This window comes from Equus przewalskii, chromosome 22 (genome assembly GCF_037783145.1).
Source record: "Equus przewalskii isolate Varuska chromosome 22, EquPr2, whole genome shotgun sequence".
NCBI classification, from domain to species: Eukaryota; Metazoa; Chordata; class Mammalia; order Perissodactyla; family Equidae; genus Equus; species Equus przewalskii.
In genome coordinates this window covers 4,232,043-4,257,238 of record NC_091852.1, presented here as the reverse complement: position 1 = coordinate 4,257,238, position 25,196 = coordinate 4,232,043, and the positions used below count along the sequence as shown (strand labels likewise).

The 25,196-nt window shown below is 37.3% G+C and overlaps 1 protein-coding gene across 9 annotated transcripts in view; it reads right to left on the bottom strand.

Annotated features, from left to right (window-relative positions):
• The window catches only part of AGTPBP1 (ATP/GTP binding carboxypeptidase 1), a 175,626-nt gene that overhangs the window by 135,784 nt on the left and 14,646 nt on the right, over window positions 1-25,196 (bottom strand). For 7 of the 9 annotated variants that reach the window (XM_070590590.1, XM_070590589.1, XM_070590591.1 and 4 more), the window contains 2 exons: window positions 16,383-16,447; window positions 2,408-2,532 (listed from right to left, as the gene is read on the bottom strand). In XM_070590590.1, the coding sequence (XP_070446691.1) occupies window positions 2,408-2,532; window positions 16,383-16,414 (157 nt within the window). In that variant the 5' untranslated portion in view covers window positions 16,415-16,447. Of the gene's footprint in view, window positions 1-2,407; window positions 2,533-14,538; window positions 14,643-16,382; window positions 16,448-25,196 lie in introns of those variants that run through there. The other 2 variants (XM_070590594.1, XM_070590601.1) reach the window with 2 other exon arrangements.

Here is a 25,196-nt window from a genome sequence, read left to right as displayed (position 1 = left end):
AAGTTCCATATATCACAAGTAATTTGCTATTGATAATACTGGCATAATATAAAGTTCCACAGTTTGGCTACCATTCTCTCACTGATGGATATTTAGGTTGTTTCTTGATCTTCGATATTATAAACAATGCTGCAATAAACATGCCCAAGTATTCTTTTATAAACTCACATTTTTATTTCGGTCAAATACATTTCTGAGACTGGAAATGCCAAGCCAAATAGCAGGTGCACTTTTAATAAACATTGCCAGATTCCTTTCTCCAAAGCTTGTAATAATTATTGCAGCACCAACAGTGTATGAGATTACCCTATTTTCCACGCCTTCAACAGCAGTGGATGTTGTCATTCTCTAACTTCTGCCAATCTAGGCAGTAAAAAATATCTTTGTTGTTTTCATTAGCAATTCCTGACTTTTAAGGAGGTAAAGAACCTTTCCATATGTTTACTGGTTATTTGCATTTCTTCTTCCTTGAACGATAAGTTCCTAATCTTTCTCTCCCACACGGATAGCCAATCGTATTATCCTATAAATGATGAAGGGACAATCTGTCAGTACTAACTTATACCGTGTTGACTGGCTGATCCAAGGTGTTAAGAGAGTTACTGTATCACACAACCCCAAGGGGCGGTATTCAGGGGCTGGTCCCGCAGTGGTGGGTGTAGCCTGGGGAGAGGGGCAGTCTCTGGTGGTGGCATGGCTGGGGGTATTTTCAGCGGTGATGCTGGAGCAAGGGCTTCCAGGCCATGATGGGAAGAGTCTACAGTGGAGGGAGCAGTGTACACAGTGTTATTTACAGGTCTGGGGAATTTGTTTTCTTTTGTCTTTGAAGGTTTGTTTTTTTGTTTTTGTTTTGAGGAGGCATTTCATGTGACACCACAGTGAATATACTTGGTACATCTAACTTCGCACTAATACAATCAACATCCTTGTACATCTGCCTTAGTTGATAAGCATAATATTTCCAAAGGCTAAAATCCAATTTAGTAACTTTCTGAATTAAAAGGTATAGGTATTTTAGATTTTGCTAGAAACAAATGCAATCTATTAGGGACCTCTCCCAGGTTTTGGGGTGCTGTCAATTCCTCTCTAAACACACAGGCTGCACAGAAGAAAATTATCAAAATAAATTAAGAGTCTGTGACCACAAAGAAGGGTTAACAGATACTGAGCTCTTGAAAAGAGTAAACGCCAGCAATGACCTGAACCTCCAGAATAATGAGTAATAAAAACATTAAATAAATTACAGCCATGCACTGCATAACAACCTTTCAGCCAATGACAGATGGTATACATGAGGGTGGGCCCATAAGATTAGTACCATAGAGACTAGGTGTGTAGTAGTCTGTACCATCTAGGTTTGTGTAAGTACACTCTAATATGGTCACACAAGAACAAAATTACCTAACAACGCATTTCTAAGAAGGTGTTCCCATCATTAAGCAATGCTTGACTGTAAAATATTAATTGTGAATTGTCTGGACCTTAATTTTAACAGAATGCCTTCAATGTGTCACTGTTAAATATTAAGGTAGCTGCTGGTTTACCCTTATTTAAAAAAAGAAAAATAAGGTTTTTTGTCTTTTAAATCAAGTACAAGTTTTGGAATCTTAAATTCTCTTTTTAGCATCTATTGAGATAATCACATGAATTTTATTTGACCTGTTCAAATAATGCTATACTGATATATCTCCCGATATTAAACCACTTTACATTCCTGAAACACATGTTCTTTAGCAATGATATTCATCTTCTAATGTATAATAAGACTTAATTCACTAATGTTTTATTTGGGCTTTTTCACATATATATCCCTAAATGCAAAGTTGATACTTTTCTTCTCTCGTACTCTGCCAAGGTTTTGAGACCAATTCAGTAGTACTAGATAGCTTCCTAAAATAGAGAAATGTCTAATTATAGATATCATTTATCCAACATTTTTAACGTTCTTTTCCATCCTTCTCGTGTAAATCTCATGACAATCCCATGGTATCTCTTATCTCTATTTCAGAGATGGTGCAGCTAAGTCCTAGAGATTCAAAACTTCCCTAAGGTCACTCAGCCATTGAATGACAGAGCTTGCAACTTCAAATTGAGAACCACACTAACCACCAATGTTGTATGCTACTTCACATCTTTCTGTCACCATTCTAGAAAAATTAGCATTTGAATTAGGTGTTGTTTGAAAATGGAGGGAGCAATCATACAGGAGTAAAGTCATAATCATTTTTAGAAACAATGCTTTTAAGATCAATTTCTTCCATGGTCATTCAGTTTTATATTTCTTGAGTCCATTAGAGAAAGTTTGATTTTTACAGAAAATCATCTATTTGTCGAAAGTTTGAAGGTTCTCAGCATCTACTTTTAAAGAATTAAAACAACACTCCAAAAAGAAGAGATTAAAGCTTACCTTGACTTTGAGCCAGATGAAGAATTTTTGACGTAACATATCTGGCAGTGTCTGATTCTGCAGACTCAGTATTGATCTTCTCCAGCTGAGCCAGGAGTCCCAAAATCCGAGAATTATTGGTAAGGCTAAAAAGAATGTTATTTTATATCAGGCCATGTTCCACATCAACTGTAAATTCAATACTATAAAGATCACTCTTAAAAAAAACACAAAACTCTACCATTCTAAAAACATTAAGCCTTTATACATGTCACATTTCGTTACTGTTTTACAGCCGAACATTGCTAAAATTCTATTGATTTAAATGAGAAACACATTCTATTTCAGAAAACCACAAATCAAAAATGTGCATTCAACCCTGACCATCAATCTTACTTGAACATTGTCACCTGAATCACAACCTGAACATTCACCTTTCCACTCTCCAAGAAACCTTTTCTACACGTTCTACACTTTCCTCAAAACTTCAACCATCCCTTCCACTCTACTCCATTCTCAATTAGTGCCCTGCTTCATAACTGTTAGAAAATCAAACAAGAAAACACTCGTCTTCCCATCACCAGATCTTTAAACCTGATTCTCTACCGGCATCCTTTCTTCCTTGTTCCCATTCATTATACATTTGAACATTTGATACTGTTCTAGGTGTTGCCAACAGCAAACAAAACAAACAAAACTTCCTGCCCCTCACAGTGTGAACATTCTAATGGTGACAGACAAATTAAATATGTAAATAATTACATGGTATTAATGTGGTGGGAAGCGATATGGAGAAAAGCAGGTTGGGGGAAATAAAAGGTGTGGGAGGGTGCAATTTTAGACACAGTGGTCAGGGAAAACCTCATTGAGAGGGGACCATTTAGAGAAAGGCCTGAAAGAAGAGAGTGGGCCATGCAGACACCTGCAGAAAGAGCCATCCAGAAACAGAGTCACAACCACCAGGACCCCCGGACAGGAAAAGGCCTGCTGTATTCAACTAAAAGTGAGGTGGCCAGTGTGGCTGGAGTAGACTTTTATAAAGGAGGAAAACAGTAAAAGATGACGTCAGAGTCGGGGTGGGGTGGGAGAGAATGCCATCACTCAGAGCCTAGCAGGCCACTGTAAAAACTTTAGCTGTTACACTGAGTGGGGTGGGAAGCTTTTGAGCAGAGACTAATGTGCTCTGACTTGCTTTTAAAAGGCTCTCTTTGGCTGGTATGGTACAATTCAAAGAACACTCCCTCCACCTACACACTTGAGCCCAGCCCTTCTTGCAGGTTCAAAGTATTTGCTCCTTTAGTTATCCTTTCTCTGCTCCATCATCTCTCTCCCCCTTTCAACGGGATCACAGCCATCAGCACACAGTTATGATCTAGGAGTTCCCACTAGCTACCACCCCATTTCTCCGCTGCTCCTTGAATGAAATATCTGGACTTGCTCTCCCCATTTCCTCACACATTGTTCACTTTTTCAAGCTACTAGTTTATCTTCTGCACTCTGAGATTTCCCAAAAACCTCCCGGGTCACTTCTTTCCTTGTCATCCTCAGTATCTCAGCACTATCCAAATCAGATAGCTCCCTCTTTTTTCAAACACTTTCTTTCCAGGTTTCCCTGACCCCATACTCTCCTAATTTTCTTCCCATCACCTCCTCTTTTAGATCTCCTCTACTGGCTCCTCCTCTGACACACCTCTAGATGCTGAAGTCTCCCCCCACCACTCTATCCCCAGCCCTCTTCTCTTCACTCTGTCCACTCTCCTGACCTGAATGAGCTCATCTAATCCCACAGCTGTAATTATTATCTATATGCTACCTGGCTCCTACATTCATCTCCAACCTCAATCTCTGAGAGCTTACCCAACCTAACAAGCCCAATATAAAACTACTTCTGTTTCCTCTTCTCCACCTATTCCTCCAAACTCACATGAAACCATCAGTTGCTTAAGACAAAAATCAAGACTCTCTTTCCCACACCCCAACCCACTATCAGCCCCAACTCTCAAACATCTCAGATCCACCACTTTTCTTCTTATCTACTGTTACTACCCAAGTCAAAGCAATCATCATCTCTCACTTAGAAATTATAGCCTCCTGACTAGTCTGCTTTCATTCTAGCTGCCCAATAATCCACTTTCTCAGTGATTTTTTTTAACTTTTTATTTTGAATTATAAAGACTCACAAAAAGGAGCATATAAAGGAAGTTGCAAAAACAGTCAAGCGGTCCCTTGTACCTCTCACCTACTTTCCGCAGTGGTTACATTTTATATAACTATAGCACAAAAGGAAAACCAGGAAACTGACACTGGCAGGTATATAGTTCTATGCCATTTGATCACACATGTAGATTTGTATAACTACGAATCTAATCAAGTTGTTATCCAGCGAAAAACCCTTCAATGGCTTCTCATCAGACTTGACGTAAAATCCTACTTTCTTATCACAGCCTAACAGGCCACATGTCACTCGGCCTCCATCTACCTCTCAGACTTTATTTCTCACAATGTTACCCTCACGTGCTGGGATCCAGTCCCACTGGCCTTCTATCAGTTCCTTGAATACAGGAAATTTTTCCCAACCTCAAGGTCTTGGAAGACAGTTTCTTCCAGCTCTTCATACAGGGGCTCCTTCTCACTTGAGGTTACAACCTAAAGATGTCCCCACTTCTCCACCAGCCCCTCCACTTCCAATATTAAAATGTACCCAGAGAATTTATCACTACTTGAAATGAAGTCAGCTCCATGGAGGTAGAAAGCTTGCATGTCTTATTCTATACACTTCTATTTCAAACAGTGTCTAGCACAGAATAGGGAATACAGCTATATTCCAGAATGAACCAAAAATCTGGAAACATTTGGAAAACAGTCTATTATACTTTTTTCAGATTAACAAATGGATCCAATGCTCTAAATTTAGAGGTTCTTCATCTGAAACAGTATCTGAAGGTTGACAACAACATATTGAGCACACTATTTGAAAATGTAATGTACCATTTAAAATAAAATAATGCAATATTTCTCAGTTTTTCAGATAGCCAGTATAGTGTAGAATTGAAAATTTATATCAATACATATAAATCTCCAAAAGAGAAAAAAACAGAAAAACTTAAGAATAGGTACAGTATGATATTATTAATATAAACTTTGAAAACATACAAATCCAATACAAGATATACTTTGGTATGTACATATATATAAAATACATAAGAAAATGTATTATATATATAATGACATGCATGGAAATGATGAACACCAAATTCAGAATAGTAATTACCTCTGGGGATAGGGGAGAAAAATGCTATTAGGCAACAGTACACATTGTATTTGTAATCTTTTTATGTCTTGGGTGATCAGTACACAGGTGTTCACAATACTGTTCTCTATCCTTTCTGGTTTTCAGAAGTATTGGATAATTGTTTTTAGTAAAAAAATTCTACAGAGACAAAAATAAGTTACATGTTTAAGTTTTTACGTACTTTCTTTCTCTTCCACTGTTGCAGGAGGAAGCAATGATTCCTTAAAATTTTTATTGTAAATGTGAATGAGCAAAAACATTAACATTATGGAAAATTCCAAACATGAACAAAAGAAGAAAAAACAGTATAATAAACCATCATATCCCCATTACCCAGCTCCGACAATTATCAATTCACGGACAATCTTACTTCACCCGTGCCTACCTACAAGCACACACACTCCATTGGCAAAATTTGAAGCAAATTTTAATGAGATCATTTCCTCTTTAAATACTTTGGCATTACCTATTTTCTAAACTATAACAACTCTTTAAAATATATATAACTATAACATCACTACTATATCAAAAACACTAACAAAAATCCTTTAATATCAAAACCTAGTTTGAATTCAAATTTCCCAAATTCATTCATTTATTCATTCATTCATTCATTCTCTCTCTGTCTGTCTCTCTCATTCTTTTAACCTACAGGTTTCCTATGCCTCTCTTTCTCTTATTTCCCTCATAATTTATTTGTTGAAGAAGTTTGGTTTGTTTCCTGCATTCCGTATATCATTAATATGTTTGTCTATCCTTTATACTGTGTGTAAACTGGTTGTCAAATTCAAAGGCCTAATCTGATTAAGGTTTATCTGGTGCCATGAATTCTTTGTAAGTGGTACTGTAATCTTCCATAAGGAGGCAGCTAGTGTCTGGTTATCTTAGTTTTTGTAATACAAGCAGTGACTGGTCACCAGTGTCTAGATCATTCACTTCATTAACAGGTGAAAAACAGTGATACTCTATCATTCCATTCCTTCTTCATTTAATGAAGACAACTCCATAAACAGAAATATCCTTTATTTGATTATCCAGAGGTACAGTTCATCAAATAAAAGCAAAAGAAATGATGGATTTTTAATTTACGTATATTTACCAGTTTTCAGAAGAATGAGTTCATTTTCAAAAACCCTCCCCAGGTAACCAACAAAGTATTTGGTTTCACGTATGAATATGAACTGATAGATTTAAAGACATTTCATACATTTTATCCACTGCAGTTATTAACTGCCCACATTTGATCAACGGGAGCCTCTTCAGGTGGGCTCCTAAGTCCTTTTGATATGATCCTAGTTTTTCATAGCTTCCTGGCTTTCTGGTATGACCAGACTCTTATTGGCCAGCATTTCTCAATGTGCTCTACAAAACTCTGAGAGTATCTGAGACCCCTTCAGAAAATCCGGAAGGTCAAAAACTATTTTCATAAAAATACTAAGACACTATTTATCCTTGACACTGTTGACATTTGCACCGATGGTCTGAAGGCAACAGTGGGTAAAGTGCTGGCACTGTGGCACAATCAAGGCAGTGACACCAAACTAGTCCCTGTGTAGTCAGCAGCAGTCACTGTGTTCTTCACCAACATGCACTCAGTTAAAAACAAAACCACCAGTTTCACCTATGAGTACACATCTTTTTAATATTCTGTGTACACATAAAATATTTCAGCTGCACACTGGAATATGATGGCTACACTGCAATATGATGGCTACCTTGAGAGGAAACACTTGTGTGATTGTTTAACCTGCAAGCTGAACTAGTCACGTTTTTCACATAAGATCACTTTTACTTTAAAAAACAACTGACAGGGCTGGCCCCGTGGCCGAGTGGTTAAGTTCGCGCACTCCGCTGCAGGCGGCCCAGTGTTTCGTTGGTTCGAATCCTGGGCGCGGACATGGCACTGCTCATCAGACCACGCTGAGGCAGCGTCCCACATGCCACAACTAGAAGAACCCACAACGAAGAATACACAACTATGTACCGGGGGGCTTTGGGGAGAAAAAGGAAAAAATAAAATCTTTAAAAAAAAAAAAAAAAAAAAAAAAAAAACAACTGACAAACAATGACTATTCAGACTGGGGTATTTTGGCACACATTTCCTTGGAAATAAACAAAGTGAGTCTATCCTTGAGTCTATCATTTCAAGGAAACAAGTGACAGTCGGATCTGCTGCCAATGACACAATTTAAGCTTTCAAGCAAAAATTAGAATTTTGGAAAACATAGATCTACCATCATGACCTTGACAGCTTCCCTCTACTAAAAGAATTTTTTGATAAAATCAATGGCGCTATTAATAAATGTAATTTTTTGAAACTGTGTAATAAAGTGTGTCAATATTTAGAAGATCTGTATAACTCACTGAATCAATATTTTCCAAATGACCAACATATGACATTACAAATTTAGACATGGGTAAAAGAGCCATTCAGTGTGCAAGAGAAACCAGTGGATTTTAATATAGCAGAGAACAAAAAGTTCACCAATATGGTTTCGGGTTCCACATTGCAACTAATCTTTTAGAAACTACCACTTATCAAGTTTTACTGTAATTTCAAAGAACATGCATTTCAATTTGAATTGCAAACAATATGGCTTTATTTCCAAAGTGCAGTATTATCATTCAGAAATGTTTGTTCTTCATTATAACTATTACTCTTGCTACAATCACATTTTTATGTATCTCTCCAAATACTGAACACACAACTTTATTTTCCTCCATCATAAACCGAAGGACAACCATCTATAATTATCTGAAAAGGCCTTTTATCCAAATACTCCTTCCGTTTCCAATTACATATCTATGTGAGCCTAGACTGTCTTCATATCCTTCAACAAGACACACAAACAAAATATCCATGTGTGATATACATATGTATAATATATATAGATATATCATAATAGATTGAACTCAGAAGCAGATAAAAGAATCCAGCTATCTTCCATTAAGCCAGACATTAGATTTTCAAAAATGTAATAAAGCAATGCCACTTTCTATTTTTCGAAAGCATAGCTATTTTAGTGCAAAATGTTATTATGTCATTATACAATGGGTTTATTATTTTTAAATGAATAAATATTATTATTTATAAATGAATTAATTTCTCAGTTGTTTTTGTTTTTGTTTTGAGGAAGATTAGCCCTGAGCTAACATCTGCCACCAATCCTCCTCTTTTTGCTGAGGAAGATTGGCCCTAACCTCTGTGCCTCTCTTCCTCCATTTTATATGTGGGACACCTGCCACAAGATGGGTTGATGAGTGGTGTGTAGGTCCACACCCAAGATCTGAACCAGCAAACCTTGGGCCACTGAAGTGGAACATGTAAATTTAACCACTGCACCACTGGGCTGGCCCCTAATTTCTCAGTTTTAATTTATAATATGGTAAATATCAATAGGTAAAATAATCCACATCAACAAAAGCTTTTTGGAGTTTGTGTTCATTTAAAAGCACAAAGGGGTTCTTAGCCAAAAAGTTTGAAAACTGCTGTTCTAGGCTTATCTTGCATATTTTGCACTCCTGATCTGGAATCCACCCTTTCTCCAAAGAGCCATGGTTCTTTTGGGGATGAGAAATGGTATTAAGACAGCACAGTGCATACTAGGGAGCAAACACATCTTTAAAAACAATTCTGTAACCCAGACATAAGAGAAATTTGCATTATGGACACCAAAATTCGAAATTCAATAACTGAGTGTTTTATTATTTATCTTCTCCAATTATTTTTCTCTTAAAGGTCATCTGTTAGCATTTTTCTAATAAAACGTCTACTATTCAAGAAATTCACAAACATACAGAACACACTGAGCATAACATATGTTCCATTCCAAGGTAAGAGTTTATTTTGTCAGTAACTCTTAAAATTTAAAACATAATTACACCAATAGCAAAAAAAACAACTTACAACTGATTACTTTATTTAGAATCACGCTCTTACAGATGACAGACGGATGAATTTTTTTTTTGAAGGAAGACAAATAAATGGACATTGAGGATGCAGGGCAGTCAATTTCCCTCTCTATTTCTACTTTTCTCATCGACAGAATGAAAATTGAGCAAAATATTGTAAGCTACCCACAACTCAACTCTTAACAATTAAAGGCTGTGGACACTGACGCTGAGAGAATCAAAGGGTGAGCGCCAGGGGGCAGCTGCACCTCCTCAATGATCTTTACACTTTGGAAAAGCTGAGGGTGACGGCAAAAAAAACAGCTACATAGCTATATTCAACGAACAATCTGAGTTACACTGCAAAGCAGAAAAATTTTAAAGAGACTCAGAAGAGGATGCATCTTCCCTGCCTTACACTATTTTTAGATGAATCAAAATGAGGCTAAGACCAACCTCCAGAGGTTCCATTTATAACTGTTAATGTTAATTACTTTATAGTGAAAAGTCATGGACCTGGAAAGACGATCAATGTGAAACACATCAAGTTAACTTCCAAATGCATATTTTAAAGACATCATCACTCAAATATTTGTTTCACTGTAATAGTCTTCTGCTCCTTTTGATTCTTTGAGTTTACACTGAGTCTCAGAGCTATTTTCCTAAAAACACAAATTTCCTTGGATATTACAAAAGCTGCAATGGTGTACAGATATTACCTTGCAAAAATAATTTCCCAAGCAAGTGCAAGGGCTATAGAATTTGTCTCACATTATAAATAAATTTCAGCTTTTTCACCTTAAAATGTAAAGTGAATGCAGGTAATAAACATGTCCTCATAAATAACGTAAAATCATCTAATAGCAAAAAAATCCATAAAAACATACTAAAATTTTATTCTTTAGTCAAATTAGTCTTTCAGAAATGTTTGTTCCTCATTCATAATTTTCTTAACGTTCTTCTTTCTTTATTACTTTTGCTTTAATCACATTTTACTGTTTCTCTACAAATACTGAACACATGACTTTCCTTCCATCGTAAATCAAAGGACAGTGAAAAATAGAAATTTCATTATTCTTTTGCAAAATTAAATATTTAAATATGTAAGTTTAGAAAACAATATTTTTCTAACTGTAAGAAAACAATAACTACTTCTCTGATTACTTCTTATATAACAATTAAATGCACTAAAACCTTCTTTAACCATAAATTCTAGCTCAATACTACCAAGTGACTTGTTAAAGACAACAGTAAAAGCTTGTTAAAATTTTCAATTACCTGAATTTATACTAGCATCAGCAATAATTAATCAAGTTGTCCTTTAAAGTCCTTCACTAAAGTTAATTAAATGCTAATTATTTTAAATTCATTATTTTTTATAACTTCTCTGGTCCTTTTCTGGCAAGATATTAGCTAAGTGTATGTGGCTAACTGCTCACTTTCCCCCAATATCTGTCTCTGTTTCACAGTAATGAGAGTTAGCCAGGCATACGGCCACCCTGTTAAAACCACATTTCTCAGCCTTATTTTTAGCTTAAGGTAGAAGTTAGTATGGGCTAGGTCAGAGGTTCTTAGGTCTGGTTTTTCTTGGCCTCATGATACCTTCATACTCTTAAAAGCTACTAGAGACCCCCAAAGAGGGGGTCTTTTTCCTATTTCCTATTTATATAGGAAACAGGAATAAATCTGACAACCAACCTGAAAGACCAGTACATGAAAACTACAAAATCCTGCTGAGAGACATTGAAGAAGATCATAAATAAAAACAAGATAACACATGCTCAAGGGCAAAGAAACTCAATATTGTCAACATGTCAATTCTCCCCAAACTGACCTACAGAATCAAGGCAATCCCAATCAAAATCCCAGCAGGCTATTGTGTATAAATTGTCAAACTGATACTAAATTCATACGGAAATACAAAGAACCTAAAATAGGCCAAACTTTGAAAAAAGGAACAAAGTTGGTGAACCAAGACTATCTAATTTCGAGAAACACTACGAAGCTACAGTTACCAAGGCAATGAGGTATCCACACTAAGACATCTAGATCAATGGGACAAAAAGAGTACAAAATAGACCCACACACACATGGACAACTGATTTTTGACAAAGGTACAAAGGCAATTCAGTGGAAAAGAGACAGTCTTTCCAAAAGGTGCTGGAACAATTGGATATCCATATGCAAAAAAAAAGAACTTCTATCCATACCTTGAACCATACATAAAATTAACTCAGAATAGAGCACAGACCTAAATGTAAAGTCTAAAACTATAAAAACGTCTACAAGAAATCATAAGTAAAAACATTGGTAAACATGGCTTACACATATGATACAACTCTAAAAGCAAAATCCATAAAAGAACAAATAAACAAAATGGACAGTTTCTAAAATAAAAACTTCCAATATTTAAAAGATACTGTTCAGAATATGAAAAGACAAGACTGGCAGAAAATGTTTGCAATTCAACTATCTGATAAAGAACTTGTATCTATAATATATAAAGAACTTCTAAAACTCAATAACAAAAAAATAATAATAATCCAAATTAAAAAATGGAGGAAGATTTGGAAAGATACTTCACCAAATAAGACACGCTGAAGGCAAGTAAGTACACGAAAAGACTCTCAACATCATGAGTAACTAGGGAAATGCAAATTAAAATCACAATGTCAGTACACACCTATTAGAATGACTAAAATTTTGAAAGAATGACCATAAAAATTTAAGAACTTAAAAAGAATGACCACACAAGTAATGGTGAGACTGTAGAAGAACCAGAACTCTCACATACTGCTGGAGGGAGTATAAGATGGTATGATATCTTTGTAAAATAGGTTGTTGGCAGTTTTCTAAAAAGAAACACAGACGAACCATGTGATTTGGCCATTCCACTCCTGGTATTAAGCCAAGAGAAAAGAAAGCATAAGTCCATACAAATACTAATACACGAAAGTTCATACAGCTTTACTTGTAATAGCCAAAAACTGGGAACAACCCAAATATCCAAAAGTTGAGTGGATAAACAAATTGTGGTATATCTATACAATGGAACACTACTTAGTAATAAAAAAAAAAAAAGGTATGATTTCAAGAGATGATTCTTAAAATAACTGTGCTGAATAAAAGAAGGCAGACCCACATCCCTACCTTCCACTCCCACCACCAAAAAAAGACACAGCGTATGGTTCCATTTATATAAAGTCATAGAAAAGCAAACAAATCTGTAGTGACAGAAAGCAGATCAGTGGTTGCCTGGAGTGAGGGATGGGGTGGGAGGAAAGGAATACAAAAGGGCACCAGGAAACATCTGGGCATGATGAGTATGTTCATTATTTCCATTGAGAGGATGATTTCACAGGTGTACACAGGCCAAACTTACCAAACTGTACTCTCTATGAACAATTTGTTGTATGATGATTACATCTCAATAAAGCTGTTTAAAAATTTATAGGTGGCCTTAATAAGTAATGCTGGTGTAGTGGATAAGGCAGAAACTAAACAGAAGTGATTGGAGAGTTTGCAATGAGACGTAGATTACATTTATAGATCATTTCAAAATTTTTGGCTTTTAAGGGAATCAGATAATCTGAGCAGTAACAGAAAAGCAGAGTCTAAATATTAGAAAATCCAGTTCATGTTCAAATGGTAAAGAAGGTAAGAGTTAAGGACACTTGCTGAGGGTATGTATACGATACACTGAGGATTTCAAAGGTATGAAGAGTATAGAGAAAGTATAAACGAGTCACTACAAAAACTGGGAAAATGAACTTCCCAGAGAACCACAGTGTAAGATTGTTGGGCTCAGTTCAGTTGATGATCGATAATTTTTAGTGACATGTACCAAGTTTCTTCTTCCTCCAACATCATTCAGCTGCTCAACAAAAGTTTATCCAGGCTTGGTGTGATGAAAAGACACAAAATGAGGTCAATACATTTCCGCTATTTGCAAGAGTGTAATGACAGACAACGGGCTCTACACTGGGTAAGAAAGAAGGAGATGAATGAGGCAAAATAAAAGTCAACAACAGATTAGAGCTCTGGGTAAGGCAGAACTCTTGCGGTACAGACATTTGAGCAAAAGAACTAGTAAGATAAAATATCATTGCTGGAGAATGAAAAGTCTGAATTGATACTTTGAAATGAGAGTCTGGCTAGTGATAACATTTAGGGCATGACCATGATGATGGAGAGCGAGGGATAGAGAAAAATTCTGTTCCTTGTATCTTATAAAACTTGTTTACTTGATTTAAATCACTTCCCACTCACATGGTCTTTAAATCCGCCAATCTAATCCATCCAATTACAATCCTTGTCTAAACTCAGCAAGTATCAGTATTCCATCCACCCCTCCATATTTGCTAGGAAGTAAGAGACTTGCCTCTTTCAGCCGGTATCACACAATAAACACCTCTTTACGAGGATCTTATTTTCTAACTCCATGGACCTCACAATTTAACACTTCACTACACACTGGTTAAATCACCATAGTGTATTTGTTCAGTATTCTCAATCAGGTTACAAGCTTCGTGTAAAAAGAGAGTAGGACTCATTTTTAGAACACGCTCAATACCCATTTTCTGCAAAGCACTGTAGTTAAGTGTTATAGTATGTTTCTTTTCTACTCTCACAGATTTAGTGCCAAGATAGGTAGATAAAAGTATTTAACAGATAACCTCATGGTTGAGAAATAAATCTAAAAGGGGCAAAAAATAAATAGGGAGCATCTGTAGAAGCCTCTGGAGATACAGAAAGTACATAAATAACAAATTTTCTGTGGAAATTGGTATGCTTTGATCAAGTCTGATGGAAGGAAAAAAATTCAGGACAATACCTGGAAGTATGATTTCCCCCCCCTTCTTAGATCCCTGGAAGACATTTTTTCTGAGTTCTCAGAAACAATGAGTGTCAATAGGGCAAACTATAGGAGGCTGAAGAAAGATTCTGACCCTTTTCTATCTCAATTCACCTTATTGCATTCAGCTTTCTTCACAGAGCAATAGGAAAAGTACTACTAGAAATTATAATTTCCTTTAGATGAAGATCATTTGCAGTGATTCCAATTTAGTTGGCCTAAAACAACAACAAAAATAACAGTAAATATCCAGTAAAATCTATTTAAGGAGAAAAAAATTGAGAGCCAGAGGTTTTCAAACTATAACTTCAAATCTTATGGAAAACAACCTATTAATTTTAAATAGTTTACCTAATCAGTAGAAACAGCATTGCTTATTCGACTTAATACAAAAAGTAAGGCTAGTGCTCCTTTTGTTTGCTTTGTTTGTTTTTCTTTTTGTTTTTGTTTTTTGTGAGGAAGATTAGCCCTGAGCAAACACCTGTTGCCAATCTGCCTCTTTTTGCTTGAGGTAGATTGTCATTGAGCTAACATCTGTGCCAGTCTTCCTCTGTTTTACGTGGGATGCTGCCACAGCATGGCTCGACAAGGGTACTAGCTCTGCACCTGGGACCCGAACCTGAGAACCCGAGGCCACTGAAGCAGAGTGTGCAAACTTAACCGCTATGCCACTGAGCCACCCCTAGAGCTCCTTTTTAAGACACAAGCAGTGTCTAATTCCTTTCCTATAAGAAATGACACAAATACTTGAACAACGAAATCTGTTATAATGTATTACATAGTTAATAACTGGAAAACCTAACAATTTAAGGAATAAATCTTATCTAAATAGACTGCATGTATTCTCATTATAAAACATATTCAAAGCATACCTATAAATGCAAAGTGATAAACACGTAAACAAGTTGTAAACATGTTGGGGGCCAGCACAGGATAGCAGTTAAGTTCAGCACGCTCTGCTTCAGCAGCCCAGGGTTTGTGAGTTTGGATCCCTGGTGCAGACCTATACCACTCGTCAGCCATGCTGTGGCGGTGACCCACATATAAAATGGAGGAAGACTGGCATGGATGTTAGCTCAGGGCTAATCTTCCTCAAGCGAAAAAAGAGGAGGATTGGTGACCAATGTTAGCTCAATGCAAATCTTCCTCAGCAAAAAATAAAATAAAATACAACACTGTTAAAAAGGAGACATTTTTATATTTATCAATATTAATAAGCTGTCACTTACTGAGCTGGCCAGGTATTATTTAGTCTTCACAAGTTTATTGTAACAGCATTATTATTAAACCCATTTTATAGATGAGAAAACTGAGGTTTAACAGGGTTAAGCAATCTAGCTAAGAAAATTCCCGAACAGAATCAATCAGATTTTTCTTTTAACTGAAAGAGTCCACAGTAAAACCAATGAGAAAACAATTCTTGGTACATAAAAGCTCTAACAGAGACAGTGCTTTAACTCAGGGGTCAGTTAAACACTTTCTGTAAAGGGCCACATAGTATGTGTATTAGGCACCATGGGCCATACGGTCTCTGGCACAACTGCTCAGCTTGGTGACAGCAGCACAAAAGTGCCAAACAACACATAAATGCATGCGCACAGCTATGTCCCAACAAAACTTCATTTATGTACACTGAAATCTGAATTTCATATAATCTTTATGTGTCATAAAATACTATTCTTCTTTTTATTTTTTCCCCCAACCGATTAGAAATGTAAAAACCATTCTTAGCCCACAGACTATAGAAAAACAAGAGTTGAGCCAGTTCTGGCCTGCAGGTCATAGGTGGCCAACTCCTACTTTAACTGAAAAGTTAAATATTAATAAATATTGATAAAATAATATGAATATAACACTATTATTTAAACACAAATAATTTTTAAAGTAATGAGTTTCAAACAATCGCTTCATGTATTATTTCTGTAATTTATACGTACTGGTATTCAGAATTACAGTACCTTTTCTCTGATATCACTTTTAACTTGCTCATCTTGAGTTACTTCATTTCACCAGTGCAGATAATCTAAAAGAAAAACGTTGATATTAAACACACAATTCTGTTTTCTACATATTAGCTGTCATAAAAACCATACAACTGAAAGTTTTTACTATGGGCAGCACAAGATAACACTGGAAACCAAAGGAGAAAGTTTGAGTTTTACGTGCTTCTGGCAAATCACTTCAATGTGCAGTGTGTGACTACTAAATTACCTAAAATCAGCCAGTAAAATGTTATCAAAATCCTGGAGCCACAAAAATGCAAAAACCTAACATAACACACTTTATGATCTAGTGTCAAAATTTCTTTTGAAACAGTTCAAATTATCCTCCTGTTCTAATTTTCCTCCTCAAAAATACTCAAACCAACCACAGCATCCTGTGATTAGAGTACGTATTGTCCACCATTCACAGAGTAGTCAAATATAGTCACATGTCACTTAACGACAGGGATATGTTCTGAGAATGTATCGTTAGGCGATTTCGTCATTGTGCAAACACCAAAGAGTGTGCTTATACAAACCTAGATGGTCTAGCCTACTACACATCTAGGCTATATGGTACTAATCTTATAGGACCACTATCATATATGCGGTCCATCAATGACCGAAACGTCATTATGCAGCACATGACTGTACTGGTAAGTATGTATGATTATTTCTGTATGAGAACACTTTTTTAACTAAGAACAAATTGTTTAGACGGAGTAAAAACTTTCTATAACATCATCTCATTTAACATAATGCATATTTTCCTTCAATCAGTATACGCTTCATCTTTAGAAAGTACATATTATACATTTTAAAACCTTAAATCTTGATTCACACAACTTCTATAATTTTTCCAATTTATTTTGCAACTATGCACCCCCCAAAAAACTCTAGATATCTATGACTTTTATATATCAATGTTAAGTGAAGCAGAATTTTGTGGTGTCACTAAAAATTAAAATAATCTCTGCCAATTCAACAAGTTAATCACATACTTTTGCAATATTTAGTAATGCTATATTTAAAGGAAAACAAATGCAAAGAACAGAAGAGAATGTTAAACTTCAAACTGTCTAACGTAATAGATTTAGAAAATATAGGCATTCGGGATGTCCTTCAATAACAGAACTTTTACTTCAACAAAACACTATTTTTTTTCATTTTTCTTATTAACTCAATTATAAAAGAGGAAACATATTTAGGATATATGTACAAAAATTACATGGCCTGTTTTTAAAGTTGATAAGAAATTTAAAAATTGCTAACTATTCTTTCTTTTGACTATTTTAAATGATTACAAAGTCAAAGTAACTTTTTCCAACTTCCAAATTAATTAGAATCCTATACATCCAGGATAGGGGAAAAAAAAATCCTGTGTGTTTTCAAAAGTGCCGTTGTTGCCATAAACAGAAGTTACTGAAGTTAATTCTGTTGAGTGATATAACTTTCTCTAAAACTACACTAACAGCACATCTCATGAAAAGTCCACTATGAATTGTGAGTTGAAAAGGTTAATGTTGGGCACTTATAGCCAATTCTATTTCAACAGTTAAGAAATGACTCAAACTTTCAGTTCACAATAAAATAATAGTTTAACCACACGCACTTCTCTCCTCTCCTTCCGGGACAGATTAAAGTTGACAGTAAAGAAATAAAGTTATGTTTAAGCCCACAGTGACAAAAAGGAAAACTAAGAAGGCGAGGGGTACTCTGTCCAGAAGAACTCAGGAATCTCGGAAATACCAAGGACAACAGAAGGGGACCTCAAAACAGCTAACTAAAACTCTACAACTGCAAATAACCTTTTCCCTCCTCAACACCCCCACGCCTCACCAGTGTGGAAAATGTTCACCAGCCAGTCACAGAAGTAGCAAAAAATCTTCACTAGAGAAAATGACAGCCTCTGTCATTTGCCATTTGTCAAAATGAAAGAACTCTGCTGTCTGGGATTTGAGTCCCCCAGGAAAAAGGCCAGCTCTCAACCCCATCATCCCAGGGCTAAGCCAGGGTCCCTTGGTCCCTTTTTGTTGCTGAAGCCTGAGGCCAGAGTGCCTCAGAGTAAACAAAAACCCTTCTTTTTTGCTGTGAAAATCTGGGTTCATTACAGTATGGTGTCAAAGAAAGCGCAGGCACCTAGAAACAGAAGCATTACATTGTACCAAGTTTGTGGCTTTGCCAACCAAGTGTGACAAAGCAAGAAAGAGGCAAAGAAGCTGAGAGGGTATCACAGGAGTAACTATAAGAACTGACCACAGAATTTAGGTATACTCTACTCATTCTTCTTTATTGGGTCATTTTCACCACCATAAAATCGTGTTATTTCTATGTGTTAGGGGGAAAAAAACCTTCTTGGTCCCACTTCCCCAATCCAGCTACTGTCCCATTTCCCCCCTCCTGAAAGCAAGGAGTTGTTTATACACATTATCAACAAGTCTTCTCTTCCCATTCTCTCTTAAACACATCCCAGTCCGGTTTTCCCCACACCACTCCGTCAACACAGCTCCTGTCAGTCACCAAGGACCTCCGAGTTACGAAACCCAACTGGGGATCCTCAGCCTTCATCTACCGGTGCTCTCAGCAGGGTCTGATACAGCTGATCACTCCCTCTTCTTAGAAATACTTTCATTTGGCCATACCGTTTTCTGCCTACCTTCTCTTACTCTTTATAAGCCTCCTTTCCTGGAACGCCCCACGGCTAGGTTCTTTCGTGTCCTTTTCTAACTCCAGTCTCTTCCTTGGTGATCTCATCCAGCCTCATGACTACGTAACCTCTCCACTGGGGTCTCTAATAACATCACAAACTCAACATATCCAGAGCTGATCTCCTGACCTTCCTTCCCCTCCCCTGTGTGCTCTACCCTCAGCTTTTCCAACTGTAGTTAACGACAATCCTCTCTCTCCAACTGCTCAGTTCAAAAGTTTAACTTCCTGGGGCGGCCCTGTGGCCGAGTGGTTGCGTTCGCCGGCTCCACTTCTCGGCCCAGGGTTTCACCGGTTTGGATCCTGGGCACGGACACGGCACTGCTCATCAAGCCATGCTGCGGCAACATCCCACTCAGCAAAACCAGAAGGATCCACAACTAGAACATGCAACTGTGTACCAGGGGGCTTTGGGGAGAAGAAGAAGAAGAAAAGAAGATTGGCAACAGACGTTAGCTCAGGAGCCAATCTTTAAAAAAAAAAAAAAAACTGGGGCTGGCCCCGTGGCCGAGTGGTTAAGTTCGCGCGCTCCGCTGCAGGCGGCCCAGTGCTTCGTTAGTTCGAATCCTGGGCGCGGACATGGCACTGCTCATCAGACCACGCTGAGGCAGCGTCCCACATGCCACAACTAGAAGAACCCACAACGAAGAATACACAACTATGTACCGGGGGGGCTTTGGGGAGAAAAAGGAAAAAATAAAATCTTTAAAAAAAAAAAAAAAAAAAAACTTTAACCTCCTCCGTAACTCCTGTCTCACACCCCACATCCATTCCATCAGGAAATCCTGACAATTTCAGTTTCAAAATATATCCAGAATCTGACCACTTTCACCACATCTACTTCCACGGTTAAGCCACTGTCCTTACTAGCCTCCCTTTTACCTTTGGCCCCCTACAGTCTATTCTCAACACATCTTGACTGATCCTTTTAAAACCTCGAGGAAAAGAAAGAGTACAAAAAACCTTAGCAAGATCTTGTCCCCACGCTGCTCAAAGCCCTGCAACGCTGCCTATTTCAACGGCATTAAGGGCGTGAGGGGACCACCCCAGTCCTTCCTTCCCTGACCTTCCCACCTACCCACAACTCTTCTCCCTCACTCTGCCCCAGACGCACTGGCCGGGCCTCAGTGCTGTCCTCCAGCGTGCCAGGCTCCCCTCACCTTAGTGCTCTATCAGTGCTGCTTCCTTTACCTGGAATGTTCTTCTGCCACATAACCCAATGACCAATCGACTGCCAAACTTCCTTTGCTCAAGTATCACCTTTAAGCCTATCCCAGCCATCCTATTTAACACTGTAAGCCACCTCCAGACCCCAGTATACCCACTGCCCCTTGCGTGAACCTACCCTGTCTTCTTCCAGACCATTTACCACCTTCTAATACGGGATGATTCAACGATAACTGAACACTTTGAAAACTGTACTACTCAACAACTAACTCTATGAACATGTGTCAAACCCAATTTTTAAGGGAACAATCAGGTTAGTTCTATAAACTTACAAATGCTCACTATATGCCACATCACACCACATACATCAATCCTGTACACAAATTCATCCCAGACCCTTACCAACTTATCACAATGGGTCCCTTCATTTCCTCAAAGTTTTGAGGAAAAAGCGGTGGTAACCCAAGGTTCTTGATATGTCCTCATAAGAAGTCACATGGTTTAACATCTAATATCTCAATGGTCACTGTCTGACTCTTTTTAGTCGTCTTGTAAACTAGAAAATTTAACTTTGTGTATTGTTTATTCTCTCTCTCTCCCCGCTGGAATTAAAGCTCCATGAGGCAGAAATCTTTATTTTGCTCACTAAATGCCTCCCACATATCTAGAATAGTGCCAGTACATTGCAGGTGCTAAACAAATTCTTGAATGAACAAACAAATGCTTTAAAGACTTTTGAGAAAACTGTACTACACAAATGAGCGAGAAAGTGTTCATTATTAAAAAATCTGACAATATGGTAGAAATGGTATACTGGCACACAATATCTCCCCATTTCCCTCTAGTATGTCTTTCTGTAGTACATGAGCCTGAAAGCTTTTAAAAAAAAAAAAAAAAGCAGTATTTCCCAGACTCCCCTGTGGCTAGGGTTCCAGATGTGACTTAAATCCACCAATCTCATCATCTGTGAGAGATTTACAATACTAAAATTCAGGTAGAGGCCTCCTGATTCCACAGGCAAGCAGACTCTACAGCAGCGCATGCAGAGGTCCCAGAGTCTAGGCCAGGGTTTCTCAACATGGGGGTCCACAAACTGTTGCCAGAGCTCTTTGAGAGCTCACGATTGAGGGCAGGGGGAATTTTTTTCCTTTTTTTTTTTTTTTTACTTTTATGCACCAAGCAATGGTGGCATTCACAGTAACAAAGGATTTTGTTAGAAATCAGCCATATATGATGGTGCACAGTAGGGTCATGTTCATATGGTTAGAATTGGCCTTGATAACTGGAGGCTGCATGGCACAAGGGGAGGATGGGAGGCCGAGGAGCACCAGCCTCTCCCTCTCAAATTACCTCCCCTAACCTCCTCTTATGCACTGGTAACCGCCTTACAGGAGCAAACAAATTCTGCAAGTGTAATAAAAAAATTGCAGGGAAAGTTTAATTTTAATGAAAAAATTTTTATACGCAGTTGTCCCATTCTCAATGCTTTCCTCTTGGGTGAACTTTCCAAAATGTTGACTGAATAAATTACAAGGGACCTATATTATGAAATTTTTGGACTTTTTGTGATTTTTTCTCATTTAGTTATTTGTTATGCCCTTATGTCTTATATATTAACATTTGTATTTTACATGTATGCCTGATAATCCAATGTGGCAATTTTTGAGGACGAAGTACAAGAGGAGGGCCAGTGGACAACTCCGGTAAGATAAGTAGTAACAAAGAATTGTATCTTGCAAGTCATTTCACTAAACTAGCGCAACAAGAGACACACACAAAATTCCCGTCTTTACGATGAAAACTACTTGTCAATGGATTTACACATGGGCTGGTATTCCATTTTGTGTTGTCTGTGGAAAACATCTTCACAAGTACAGCAATGGCTCCAGAAATATTCAAAAGACACTTAAATACAACTTGTAGTCATGTGACAAGGTACTACTGGAATCTCAAAACAAAATAATAAAGCTTTTATTTTTAAAAAATTACACACAATGAAAAGGCTGAGGTAGCAAGTTATATAGTAGCAGAACTTGCTGACCACAAAAAGGAAAGTCACCCAATTACTGAAAAGCTAGTAAGGCCAGAATGTAAAATTACTCTGAGTAAAATGGTCATATGAGATGCAGTGAGAGAAATTTTTAAAGTTCTACAATACAATAACAGTAGGGTAAGTCAACATATCAACATGTCATGTGATATTAAAAGCCTATATAATAAACAGAAAAACAAGTTTCTCTATGCAGACTAAATGAGTCAACAGACTTCAGCTGTAATATTTATAAGATTATATTCTACATGTATTATGAATTTATAAATATTATAAGATTCGAAAATGGGTAAAATCAAGAAAACTTTTTGGCTATCGAGTGCTGACCAAGGCCAACAAGGACAGGATATCTAATGTTTTGTCCTCCTATCTGGAAACAGAAGGTCTGTGTTGGAGGAACTATGTTGGCATCTGTACTGATAACGTCCCATCAATAGTGACTCCACGTGAAGACTGCCACTCTTGCTGGGGAAAAAAAACTGACTTCACAATACAGTGTTTTCTTCACAGAGAAGTGCTAGGGTCAAAAGTTCTGAGAGATGAAAAAAGTTCTATTTGAAACTATAAAAAATGATTAACTTTATTAGACAAAAACCTGTTCACCCAAAAATGTTTAAAGAACTGTGTGAGAAGCTAGACAAGGGCAGACACTGTCCTGCCGGCGCAGGGGTCCCGTGGCTGCGCAGAGGCGGCCTCAGTGGCCGGGGCCCAGTGGCGACCCCGGAGCACCCCCCAACGCAGCCGCTGCCCCGCTGAGCGCCGAGGAGGAATGGCAGCCGAATGGCCAACATGGGGACATGTTACCGCCTGGAACGACTGAACAACTCTGCAAGACCTGAGAGAAAACGTTTTGATTTCAAGTAACAGGACTTTTGGGAAAACATCATGTGACAAGAGGAAATCATAAAATGTTTCTCCTGCTGCTGGGGCTTGAAAGTGAAGGGTGATCTCTGCAAATCTCAAGTCTTGCTAACGAGAGCAGCAAAACTAAACAGCACTCTCCCTTTCCCTTCAAACAAACAGAAGCCTGCATCTTCTTCCTCCGCATCTTCTGCTCAGGCTGAGGACTGGAGGAGGAGGAGGAATCTCACGCGTTGCGGGCTGTTTATACACTCACAGTGAGATTCACTAACCCGCCCTAAAGGAGTTCTGTAGTGTCCTACCAATCACACGACAGTAATGAACATTGGGCGGCAGGTGTTCAAACTTCTTAAGAAAGGAAATTTTTTTGTTGCTAACAAGCATTAAGAGCAAGAAGGAAATCATTTCATGTCAGTTGAAAATGAAATCTGTGAATGGTTATTTCAAGTTCCACAAAAGAAAGCAAAACAAGTTTCCCATGAAGGCGATAAATTTCATTTTTTAGTTTTAAAAAATAACTATTATAGAAAGCCTTTTCATAAAAGATCGAGTAAACACATATATATACACACACATATATACAATCGTTTATAACTTCTGGAGCTATATTTGAGCCTCACTGTATGAGCTGACAAAAAAAAGTTTGTTTTTTCAAATTCTGGTATAGATTATGTCTTAGGTTATATCTTTATTAATATTATTTTGGCTCACAGTTTTTAGTAGCTTTACTATTTGACCTTGTCAATAATTTTCATGTTGTAAACAACAATTAATATCAGCTTACAGTGGTACTGGCAAACGACAGACCAATGGAATAGAACTAAAAGTCTAGAAAGAAACATATAGCTACGGCCAATTAATTTTTGACAAAGGTGCCAAGTCCATTCAATGACAAAAGAATAGTCTCTTCTATTGCTGGGACTACTAGATTTCCACACATACAAGAACGAAGTTGTACACCTATGCACAACATATATAAAAATTAACTCAAAATGGACCAACAACCTAAATATAAGTGCTAAAACTCTTAGGAGGTAACATGGGGTAAATGTGCATGATACTAGATTTGACAACAGATTCTTAGCTATGGCAGCAAAAGTCTAAGCAACAACAAAAAAAGACAAATTGGACTTCAAAACTAAAAACTTTTGTGCATCAAAAGACGTTATGAAGAAAGTGAAAAGATAACATATGGAATGGGAGAAATATCTGCAGATCATGTATCTGATAAGCATTTAATACACAAAATATACACAGAACTCCTACAACTCAACAACCAAAAGACAATCCAATCTAAAAATGAGCAAAGGACTTGAACAGACATTTCTCCAAAGAAGATACACAAACGGCCAATAAGCACATGAAGAGATGCACATCATCATTAGTCATTAGGGAAATGCAGATCGAAATCTCAATATTACTTCACATGTACTAGGATGGCTATATTCAAAAAAACGGTAAATAACAAGTGTTGTCAAGAATGTAAATAAATTGAAACCCTTATATGTTGCTGTGTGGGAACGTAAAATGGTGCAACCACTGTGGAAAACAGTCTGGCAGTTCCTCAAAATAAATACCATATGACTCAGCAATTCTATTCCTAGGTATATACCCCAAAAAACAGAAAACAGGAAAGTAAACAGATAACTGTACATCAATGTTCATAGCAGCAGTATTCACGATAGCCAAAAGGCAGAAACAACCTAAGTGTCCACAAACAGATAAAAGGACAAACAAAATGTGGTATATTGAGACAATGGAATATTATTCAGCCATAAAAAGGAATGAAGTTCTGATAAATGCTACAATATGAATGAACCTTGAAAACATTATGCTAAGTGAAATAAGCCAGAAACAAAACAAGTACTGTATGCTTCCATTTATATGAAATATCTAGAACAGGTACATCGATAGAGATAAAAAGCAGATTAGACGTCACCAGGGACAGGAGGCAAGGGAGAATGGAGAGTCACTGATTAATGGTAATTAGAGAGTGTCTGTTTGGG